The sequence below is a fragment of the Coenobita brevimanus genome, chromosome 101 (assembly GCF_032717465.1).
Source record: "Coenobita brevimanus isolate Jiangsu-jjx chromosome 101, ASM3271746v2, whole genome shotgun sequence".
In the NCBI taxonomy this organism is placed as follows: Eukaryota; Metazoa; Arthropoda; class Malacostraca; order Decapoda; family Coenobitidae; genus Coenobita; species Coenobita brevimanus.
In genome coordinates, this window is record NC_137054.1 from 4,237,366 (window position 1) to 4,249,656 (window position 12,291).

The window sequence follows — 12,291 nt, forward strand, 5'->3', positions numbered from 1 at the left end:
GAGAGAGAGAGAGAGAGAGAGAGCACGAGCACCATGGACAAGCCTAAACGAGAATAAAAAGGAACAAACAGAAGAGAAAGATGGGATGGGAAGACAGAGCAAAAGGACAATACGAGAAGGTAAATTTATAAAAAATAAAACTTACACAAAAACAGGAATGGAAAAAGAAAGTGAAATAAAGGAAAAAAGAGAGAGAGAGGTTACGGAGTCCAGTTATTAGACAAAAGTGAAATAATACCAGTAAATGTATGAGAGAGAGAGAGAGAGAGAGAGAGAGAGAGAGAGAGAGAGAGAGAGAGAGAGAGAGAGAGAGAGAGAGAAGGAGTAGGAGGAGAAGAAAGAGAAGCTTAAAAGCGAAGGTAAGACAAAAGAAACTCGAAAAGAAGAAGAAACACGAGAACAGAAAAACCACACATACATACACAGCAGCACAAGGTCAGCAAGCAGCAGTTAAGCAGCCTCAGCCAAGCAGTAAAATATGCTGTAAAACCGAGTGTGTGACGTTACAGCACCGCAAGACGAAACGGTAACACAGTAACAGTAGTAGTTGTAACGGAGTAGAAAGTGGTAACAGTAGGGATAGGGGAAGCAGTAACGGTAGTAAGAAGTATAAATATCGCAGTAACAACAAAAAGTAACAACAGGAACGATAACAGAATTAATGATACCCAAAGGTAGCAAAAAAATAGCATACCTAACAATAACATCAAGAGTAATAACAGGAGGTAACAGAAATTAATAATAGTACCAGTATCAACAGTACCAGCAAAGGGAATAGTAGTATAAGCATCAGTATCAGTGCTAATAACAGAAACAGCACCATCAACAGGAACAGCATGTGGTGAGAGAAAGTAAAAGCAGATGCAAAAAAAGAAAAGAAAAGTAGCAGCAGCAATAGTAACAACAGTAACAACAGCCAAAGAAGCAGTAGTATCAGTATTAGTCCTAGTAACAGCTTCAGTAACCACAGTTGAAAAAGTAGAGGCAACAAGAACGCTGAGCCAGTTTTTCCTCTCTTTTCTTTTTCTCTATTTTTTTTTTCTACTGCAGCCGGGTCTGGACATAATTAATGCAACCTGTCACGTGATCCGGTGGGCTTACCTACAGTACGTGTTGGCAAGTGATGTTACACGCCTTCACACGCCACCAGATGCCCACTAATACCCACAGTATGTACCGTGAATGGCTAAGAGTGTATACCGCTAAGGACAGGTGTACTGGAATTAATATATTTACATTACTTAAGGAACTGAACAGAGAGGCTGCTTGAGAATGAACAGCGTGGACAGAAGCCATTAAGATTAGGTGATCAAGGCCGATGCATGCTAGCTTACATGAGCCTTTATAAACAAAACTATGCGAGGTCCATCCCACACTGAATAAGGCTGACTGAAAGTAACACGAATAAGGCAGAATAATCGACATCGTGGTGAAGATACTACGGGAGGTTCTATTCAAACCGGCTTTTCTGAAAGGTGCGTTTGAGATTAATAAAACTGTCTGGCGGTGGCACGAACAAAACAGGAATTCTACTTGGCAGTGAAAGAGCAATGAAGTATTTTGGTTACCCCAGGCAGACATTATTCAACTCAGGCTAGGTCTTTCACAGTGAAGAGTTACTAAATACCTCTATTCATCCATTCATTATTATCGCGGCTTTTCATTTGTTTCTTCGGTTACCGCTAGACGATTTTATTCAGCTAAGTCTATACCTCTCGTAGTGACAAGATTGACCCATTCAGCCCAAAGATGCTTTGTTTTTGCTTACTCCCGACGATTTATTGAAGCTTAGACATTTTTCAACCTGGGGAATGAAATACTCTGGCAGCAGCAAGCATAAAACAAAAAGGAAGCCCTCGAACTAAAGGGGTTAACAGCTTTTCAGAAACCATCACTGACATCACTGCAAGCTTTTAAAATTGTGTTCACGTCGTCTGTCCATTCGCTTCAAAGAACAGGATTTGGTCTTGAGAACCTGTGCTCTCTCTCTCTCTCTCTCTCTCTCTCTCTCATCTTTCCTCTTCATTTTCTCTCACATACTTTTCTCCTCTTTTGCACACACTTTTTTTTCTCCTCTGTCCTGCTATCCCTCTCTCTTTTCTTCCCTTCCTTCGTACTCATTTGTACTCTCTGCCTTTCTTCATTCCCCTCTGTCATCTGTTCTTCCCGCCTCCCTTCTCCTTACCCCACCCAGTTCACAAGGACACACACACACACACACACACACACACACACACACACACACACACACACACACACACACACACACACACACACACACACACACTATAATCTTATACATGTGCATTTCATAGAGTTCCAAAATAACAGATACAAATTTATATAACCAACCACATTTTCCATCATTATCTCCAATATTTTCAACTAAAATTCTTCTCCATCACGCAGAATCATTACATACATCACTAAAACATTACAAGGGGTCGGAAAAAGAGAGTTACGCAAGAGTTATATGAAAAATGAATGCACAGAGAAAAACATACTTTAAAAATGTATACATATATATAAAAGGAATTAATAGAAGTGTTGCCTCCTCCCTCTCGCCTCACCTGGTATCATCAGTGCCGTTATTTTTACCCTTATTTGGCAGTTCTCGTGTCTGGAGATTCCCACATATTTCACTTTAATTCTATAGCGTTATAATAAAGAAGATTGAGAGAGAGAGAGAGAGAGAGAGAGAGAGAGAAAAGTTGGGGGAGTGAGCAGGTGAGTGAGGTATGAAAGTGAGGCATATGGCTGAGAGTGATGGTGGTGAGAATGTGGTTGGTCAGTGAAGTAAGAAGGCGAGACCTGTGGGAGTGAAGCAGGTGGGTAAGTATAAGGTAGGTGAGAATGAGGTAGGACGGTGAGGTAAGAAAGTGAGGAAATTGAATGAGGAAAATGGATGGGTGTGATGCAGGTCAGAATGAGGGATGACAGTGAGGAAAGGTGAGAAAGATGAGTGAGGCAAACAGGTGAGTGTGATTCAGGAGAGACAGGTGGGAATGAGCCAGGTGAAGTAGGCAGGTGTATTGCTTCATGGCGTCCCTGGATGGTGTGGGAAACGTGAAGAAAGAGAGAGAGAGAGAGAGAGAGAGAGAGAGAGAGAGAGAGAGAGAGAGAGAGAGAGAGAGAGAGAGAGACAGACAGACAGACAGACAGACAGACAGAAGGGGAGGGAAGGGGGGATAACGGGAGACTGGGTAAGGCTGGGTTGGGTTAGGATAGATTTTTGGCTAAGTCAGATTAGGTTGGGATAGGTTAGGATAAACTAATACGTTCCGTTGAGATTTGTTAGATTAGGCAAGGCTACACTACGATAGATTAGATGAGATAACGTCAGAACAGCTTAGGTTTGATTGGGTTCAGTTAAGCTTGTAGATTCAGCCAGCGGTGTTCAGCCAACGGACCGCATAATAAATAACGTCCACCTGTAGTTTTTCCCTGTTCCCGAAGTAAATCTTGCGCACAAATCAATTTATTATTATTTGTCTTTATTATTATTTGTCTTATTTTACTGACAGGGTGCTTTTAGATATTGGTACCTGGCTGCACTGATTCACTTTGCATTACTGTTATGGTAGTTGTTTCAAGGCCCAAGACAATGGTAAGTTTAAGTAGACAGGGTATGAAAGCACCAAAACATGAGCTGCACAGGTGTTAAAAAACTCAAAAAATTTCATCACTTTCACACGATGATGACAATAATAATAATGATGATAATGATGATGACTGATAGTAAGGCAATGCATAACTCAGTTAATACTTTCCTAAACTGTACACACAATTAAGAGTTTTATTCTTGCTACAGCCAAGCAATTTTTAGGGAACGAAATCACCTGGCTGACCAAGGATTAGTATGAATTTGTATATTCTGAAAATTGATCTAAGGCGTCATTTTACAACACATCTCGAAGTATAATATAGAAAAATTAAAAGAACAGAAGTTATGTTCAAAATCGAGCATAATTTTATTGTTCAAAACGTAAAACGTGCGTGGCGGTGTACCATTTGCCCAAACAAGAATAAGTGTAATATCAATAGCCATGTATTCAGAGAGGGAAGTAATTAGAGGTTCACAGGTACATAAAACACTGATACATGTAATTAAACTGTCATCCGCTAATTGGTGGCAGGGCATTTTGAAATATGTGCTACGGAGAATATAGTTAACTTGTGCACAAAGACGGTTGCGACTTAATAAGAAAATTATTAAAGACAACATACGCAAAAAAGACAACCTCACGCACTCACTCTCTTTACGCAAATAAAAGTATTCAGTAATCAGTAACCTCTCTCTCCCTCTCTCTCTCTCTCTCTCTCTCTCTCTCTCTCTCTCTCTGTATTCAGTAATTGAATTGTTTGTCCATCCACCCGTTCATCTGACTATCCATCCATCTATTTTATCCGTCTATCTATCTAGAGTACCTGCCCATCTATCGACCTATTTATTTTCTTATCTATTATCATATGCCTAATCCCAGAGTTCATCAATGGTAACCGACACAAAAACACCTGCATTACTCTACGCCACCTCAACACCACTTACCCTCCAGCCACTTCAAGCAGTCCTCCCTCATACACCCCTCCATTTAATCCTTCCACCTCTCTCGGTCTTCCTCTACGTCCACCTATTCATTTATGCAGTTCTATACGCTGTTTCAGGCTCAATTGTGTGCTGTACAAGCGAAATCAGGTTTGACAATATTAAGATGCAAGGAGGCAGAGAGATGGATATAGTAAGAACAGACAAGGAAATGGACAGACAGATAGACTGACAAACAGAGACAGGCAGGCTGATAGATAGATAGATACAGATAGATAGGTAGATACATGGACATAAAGAGAGACGGACAGACAGATAGACAGACAGATAGCCATAATGATAGACAGACAGACAGACAGACATGGATGCCCAGACAGGTATAGACAATCAGAAACACAAACATCATTCATACAGATAGCAGGGAACAGACAACAGACAGCCAAATTAAAACTACCCATCATCCAAACCCCTGAGCCTCATCAGTAAGAAGATCCTGACAGCCTGCAATTGAAAAACGCTTCTGCAGCCCTTCCTGTTTATGGAATTTTAATGACACTCATCCCGGATTTCTTTTTTTTTGGGGTGGGGTGGGGGGGAAAGGGGGCAGGGGGAGGGTGCAAGTAATACGCTTGTTTGGCTATATATCTGTCGATCTGTCTGTCGATATCAGTGCATGTCTTCTGTCTGTATATGCACTTATGTAATCTATTTGTCTGTCTGTCTACCCTCGTGTATGTATCGTCCACCCATCCATCTACCTTTCCACCTAGCTATCGATTTATTATATCTATCAGTCTGTCTGTCTGTCTCTCTCTGCTTATTTGTCCCCCCTCTCTACCACAACATCCATCCGTATATCAATTTATCTTCCTGCTTATTTACACTATTTTTTCTCTCTTCCATCCACCATAATGAACTATTAATCACAATCGCTGACTCTTACAACCACTCTCTCATTAACGCCACACAGCCTAATCCTTAACAACAGTCTATCACCAGCCAATCCCATTTGCCCAATCAGCACACACCACCAAAATAAACGGCCTTGGATTATGTTTGTCCAGTCACAAGGGGGTATAAACACACTGGGGAAAAAATTATATATGTGGGTATGCTGACATTCATTCTTTATTTTCTTCTTATTTTTTTCTTCTTTTTGTTTAGCCTTCGTCATCGTCAGTCCACACCACCTGTTCTGTTCTGTAGGTGTTCAAGGCTGGAGGAACATTTTGGTTTTTCTTGTCTTTTTTCGTTTTCTTGTTTTGCTATTTTTTTTCTTCCAGAGTCAGGGGAGCGTATTTATGGCCAAGTTCAACCCTGTTACTGGTAGGATATCCTGGATGAACAAAATCGTCTGTGTCAGCTTAAATTTAGTGTTTGTGTCCATGGAAAAAAATAATAAAACAGTATTTCTCTCAGGTGAACCAAATCGTCTGGTATTTAAGTGAATAACATACGTTTAGGTTTGGCCAGTGCTGAAAAGAATAATTGCTAGGGTGTCTCTCAGCTGAACAAAATCGTCTGTTGTTAGTTTAAGCATTATTCACGGCAACAAAAGGTTAGCTAGGAGCATTTTTAACTCTCTCATGGTCGCGTTAACTCTCAGCATTTTAAGGGACGATTTTTTTTTTTTCACTGGAGGGTGAGTATGGATGCCAAGGAATGTTAATACATTCTCCATTTATACTCTTTTGGTTGCGTCTCCTCTAGTATTAGTTTTGAATTAACATCAAATTTATAAGTTGAGGGATTTAGTAGCCCGATAATGTCATCGTATACTTCCTCCCTTCACCCTTTTATGGTCGTGTCTAGTCTAGTATTCTGCTTGGGTTAACATCAGATGATTTTATTCAGTTAAAGGTGATACAAGCCTCAAATTTCTAACCCTGTAGGAGTTAGAATTTCTCTCAGCTGAACAAAATGGTCGTTACTTTGGAAGAGCTACATGCGTCCACAGCAGGGGAAGGTTAACCACTTCATGACAAGGACGTACTTCTTAGTCTTCTTGCTTACTTCAATTAATTTTCCTCATTTCCCATTATCCGGTCATATCTCAACACTCCATGCTTCTGTAAATAACTCTAAGCCGAACAGACGTCTGGTGTTGGCTGAAATAGGATATATTGTACTATTGCAGACAGTAATATCGATCCACTTCCCTACGATAAATAACGAGACAGTGAGCAATGACTTCTGAAACTCAACAGTGTTATCTTCGCAACCCAACAAACTTTCCAGAATATTGTGTAAGTTTCGTATACTTCAGCCAAAAAGTGGAGAGACCTTCCTAACTGCGGCTCTACAAGAGTTGTTTGCAAGAGCTGTCCAGACAATGTGAAGGTTGTGTCATTCTTCTCCCTTCAGTACTGCATTACTTACTTTAATCTATACTGTGCTTCTGAGTTCCTATCCCCACTCCTTGCCGCAACGTCTCCTCATTTTCCCTGCATCCTATCCCCTCTCCTTGCCGCAAACGTCCCCTCATTTTCCTTGCATCCCTCCGTCCTACAGACGCCAGTAATAATGATTAGTTACAGCGCCCACCGCTTCATTTAATCTGTCTTAATTAGCGGAATGATTACCACCTTCAAACAGAGCAGACGCAGGGAAGAAGAAATTAAACATATGTATCTGATTATTATGCTTGCAAGTGTTTGTCTGCTTCAATATCTACTTGCCTATCTATCCATGCAATTAATCAGCGTTCTCCTCTCTCTCTCTCTCTCTCTCTCTCTCCAGCTACTTATCCGTCGAATATTATCTGTCAATTTACCCGTCTGTATTTATCCATGCTTTGACCAAAATTTAATATTCTCTCTACCCACAAATATGCAGCCATTTTTTTCCTATCATGTTTACTTCCTCTCAGCTTAGATTTCTACTCGTTTATCAATTACCAGAGTGGCCGTGACGACACACCTCCCGTCACCTTATATCCCATCACCTGCAGTCCTTCACTCTACCCTAAACCCACATCCACTCATATCCTATTCCAGACTATCCTTCACCTTCACCTATCTAACAGCCTGATTAAACTGAACCTAACCTAATCGAACCTTCATCTTACGTAAAATAACCTACCTCAGTTGCAGTTCTTTACTCCATCCCCGTCTTCATCCATTTATATCTCATCTCGGTCTATTTTTCAGCTTCATTGACCTAATTTAACCAAACATATCCTAACCTAATTTGACTCAGTTGCAATCGCTCTATGTCAAGCCACGTCCAGTCAAATACTGTTCTGTCCAGTCTTTCACCGTTCCGTGTTTGAGCAACCAGCATACTGTGTTCCTCTCAAACTTGACTCAGCTGCAGTTCTTCACTCCATATCACTATAATTCCCACGTGCTTTTATACTAGTTAAGACCTTCAGGTAATTGGATGACGTCTTTTACATTTTATTTATGCTACCGCCGGGCAATTTTCTTAACGTAATGGAAGGACCTCTTAATGATAAAGGTAGAAATGATTACCCTGAACGATTACTTTTTCTAGTTCATCCTTTCTACCTGTAGCCAATTATATTCGGCTTAGGGGCGACTTCTTGCATTCGAGAGGTAAGAGAAGTCCATACTAACCCCCAAGTTCCTAAATCTCCCCTAAGGTTAAAAAATCTGAATGAAGAAAGCAAAGACAAAAATAAGAAATACGTCGCTGGATTGAAAGGGGTTAAATCCTTGTATGTATGTATGTACGTAAGCATACTTGTATACATACGTGGACACATACGAGGGATTAACCTTGTATAATTCTGAATAGGAGAGACGTCTTACAGAGAGCTGATGAAAGCAACCTCCATTCATTTTCTTCAGCACCATGAAGGTATGCTATAATATTTTACTACATACCACAGGATGATTTTGTTCAGCCTGGGGAAAGCCTCGTGTCGTGAAAGGTTACACGAGGCAGCCATCTGTGACACCGCTGAGGGCCGGGACGCTGGTGAGGATGACGAGGAGGGTCTACTTTTTTTTTTTTTTTTTTTTTTTTTTTTTTTTTTATGTGTCCGACTCTGGGCATAGGCTTCACAGCCTGCTATCAAGGCCCAGCAATCCTCCTACATACCATACACCTCTACATGTCACTGGCGAGGCATTTGTGTTGTGACCTTGTTGTGTGTTACAGATACCAGTAATTTTGACTGAAAGAGAGAGAGAGAGAGAGAGAGAGAGAGAGAGAGAGAGAGAGAGAGAGATTGTGTGTGTGTGTGTGTGTGTGTGTGTGTGTGTGTGTGTGTGTGTGTGTGTGTGTGTGTGTGTGTGTATACAGTCTGTTTGCCTCTTACTTACTCATAATTTTGCTTAAAACATGTTCTGGCTAAGGTACCAAATCTTTTTCGCAATTGCAAGCACGTTTATGAACCCATGCATTAAAATATATATAAATTCACACACACACACACACACACGCACACACACACACACACACACACACACACACACACACACACACACCGAAACATACATACATAAACTTTAATAGGCATAATGATCGTGATTTTCATAGTCAATTTCCTTGCAGTCTGACCCAAAAAATAACTCACCACATTAAGTATACAATCATCTCGTATCAGCAGCGTAATTATGGTGCTGATTATTATTACTGTTCATTATCGTCTGGTATATAAACAAACATACACACATGAGGACACTGGCCTTAGCTAAATTACAAGCCACTCCTTCCCACTTCCTCTTCCCCTTCACACACACACACACACACACACACACACACACACACACGGCATCCGAGAGCGAGAGTGGTAGGAACAAATCTCGGTCTCATTCACACACATACACTGAAAGCAAAAGTGGTAGCAACAAAAAGTCACACACACACACACACACACACACACACACACACACACACACACACACACACACTGAGAGCCAAAGAGGTCGAAATCACTATCCCTCTCATTCAAGCACACAGAGAACGAGAGTGGTGGCGACAAATTTCCCTCTTGTTCGAACACACCGAGAGTGGGAGTTGCAGCCATAACTCGCCCTCTCACTCAAGCACACAGAAAGCGAGAGTGGTTGTAACAAATCTCCCTCTCATTCACACACACACACACACACACACACACACACACACACACGTTGACCCACTTTAAGGTCCAATCTCCTCTGCACCAACAACCCGGGACACACCCTTAGGAACGCCACACCCAGGTACCCTTGCGTTGCATCCCCTAATAAACACACTGCCCAAGCAAAGACTCACGCAAAAACATAACGAGGCGTATACAAAAACGAAACCGTGTATACCTATGCATTCAAAGCAAGCCAGTTTACAAGGCCGATGAAAAACAAGAGTGGATGCCAGCCTTCGCAACGACCTTGAAGAGCATTGCCACATACATTAGCATTTTGGGGTGATTTGCCAAGGATGAGTGAAAATGGAGATATGAGCACCGCTATTTTTAGAGTAGCTAGGCTTGTAGTGGCTTTCAGATTTAAGAAGTTAATGTCAAAGAGAGTAAGTAGACAGAAAGGATTAAAATAATGATTCTGAGTTGAAAGGTCGCTGATAAACAAGAGTGTATGCCAACCATTGGAACGACCTTCAGGAGCCATCTGTTAAGTCTTTGGATTTGGAAGAGGATGTGTGAAAATGGTCATGTTCCTCGGACAAGAAAATCCTGAGAATGAAAAAGTCTGGGAACACTTAGAAGTGTGTCGCTAACTTAGAAGTGAAAAAGTGACTTTAGAAGCTGGATAGGTAATCATGGTGGTTAAAGGTCTGACTTCGGGGAATTCACAGAATGCCCAGGAGTTGAAAAATGGCATGAAAAATTTCAAGATCTCAACAATGGACAGTACAACGGGCTGTGGACATGTGGGAAAATGGCTTGGTGTGGCTTTGTGAATTATGAGGTTACTGTTGGTAATTAAAGGAATAACTTGCTTCGGTTCAGAGAATGGTTTGCAGCTGAAAGGCCAATGAAAAACAAGAGTAGATGCCAACCTTAGGAACAACCTTCGAGAGTCATACCACATTATCGTCTGCGTTTTTTTTTTTTTTTTTTTTTATACGGCGATGTCTAAAAGCCGTTATGATCTCAACCATGGATTCCTGAGAGTGTGATGGGCTGGGAATGTTGGAGGGTGTCTTCGAGTGATTTCAGAATTGAAAAGTTTGTTTGAGAGATGAAAAGGGTGGCCTTGGAGAGTTGAAAAAGTTCTTGGGGGCTGACAGTGGCCCGGAATTTGGTCATAATCTCCTCAGCTATGAAACTCTTTAAGGACAATGAGCTGGAAAAGTGTGGGAGAGAGGCTTAGAGTTGAGGCTTTGGTAAGAGGTCATATTGGAAGGTTAAGAGTGTGATTTGAGAATGCTGAGTGGATGGCTTGGAGCTGACAGAATAACGAAAGAGATAAGAAGATGGAATGATGTGGCCGTTTGGGAGTTTAAGGAAAGGATCAAACTTAAAGGTTTTCTGTCTAGCTAACTACAGACAGTTCTATCTAGCTTTGGAAGACTTCCTCACGCCGAAGGTGGTTGAAGCCCTTCGGTTCTAGGACATCTTTTAAATATATTTTGGTTATCGGCAAACAACTCTATTCAGCTCAGGGAAAAAAAATCTTCAGGTGATGAGGTTTAGAATTATGAAGGTGACTTGAGGTTGAAAGGGTGAAGGAAGGAGAGAGTTGAGTTAGGCAGTTAAACAGATACGCAGAACGCACAGACCTTGCGATGTAAACGATGAATCTCGTACTAAATTCTACACAGGAAATTGTTAGGTGACTCTGAGGTTCAGAGAGTGTGAAGAAATTATGGGTAAACGTGAGGGAGGCCTTGGGGAAGTTTCTGAAGCAGAGAAGGGCATAGGGAGGCTTAAATGCGATTGGATTCTTCTGGTTCTTGCCACCTCCATCGCTGCCTGCTGCTGCTTTTTCCTCGCTCGTTCTTTGATATTTAGGCTCTGTTTTTATCTGCATTCTTCTCTAATTACTTTCTCGTACACATCTTACCTTCTGTCTTTTCCTATCTTTCTATTCCTTCTCAGTGACTCCCCGTTCCTTCCTCCTCCCTTGTTCATCTCCATGTCGCAGTATCTCTTCCTCTCTCCATCACATCCCTCTTCCTCTTTTCATCCTTTTCTTGCCTGGTCTCTCCCACTTCGTCCCCTACTCCTTCAACACGGTCGCGTTTTTTTTTTTATACAATATTTTTGCTCGCATCCGTTAATTTAATTCACTTAGATCCCCTTAGGAGGTCCCTCTAGTATATAAAAAGTTAATGAAGGCTATATCTAACTCTCTTCTGGCAAAAACAGTCTATTCCAAGGCAATCTGAGATAGATAGTGGCAGCAGGAATAAAATAAAATGATGTCATTTACTGGAGTTTACATTCCTTATCCAGTTCCTCTTCCCCACTCCACCTTTAACTTCCTCCTCCTTCCTCTTCTCTCACGTTTACCTTTGCTCCCTTTACCTTCAACTCTCACCCTCATCACCCCTCTCTCTCTCTCTCTCTCTCTCTCTCTCTCTCTCTCTTGTAATTTACTCCCTTCGGCTTCTCCTCTTCCTGTCTTTGGAATAAACCACTTTATTTTTTCTTCTGCTATTCGGTACTTCCTTTTTTTTCTCACTTTCTATTTTTGCTCACTTTTCTTTCTTCCACTCTCGTCCAGCAGACAATCTTTCTGTCTTTGTATGTGTCCGTATTTTCTGTATCTGTCGATCTATCTATCCTTCTACCTATCCGGCTGTCTATCCAACTATCCATTCATCAATTCACT

The 12,291-nt window shown here is 41.3% G+C and overlaps 1 protein-coding gene across 1 annotated transcript in view; it reads right to left on the bottom strand.

Moving 5' to 3' along the window:
• LOC145414891 (uncharacterized) overlaps nt 1-11,487 on the bottom strand; it is a 120,415-nt gene extending 108,928 nt beyond the window's left edge. The window contains exons 1-2 of the mRNA XM_080284308.1: nt 11,237-11,487; nt 10,613-10,800 (exon numbers count right to left, since the gene is read on the bottom strand). Coding sequence (XP_080140434.1) covers nt 10,613-10,800; nt 11,237-11,487 — 439 coding nt within the window. The remainder of the gene's footprint in view (nt 1-10,612; nt 10,801-11,236) is intronic.
• Nucleotides 11,488-12,291: the final 804 nt, after the last annotated feature.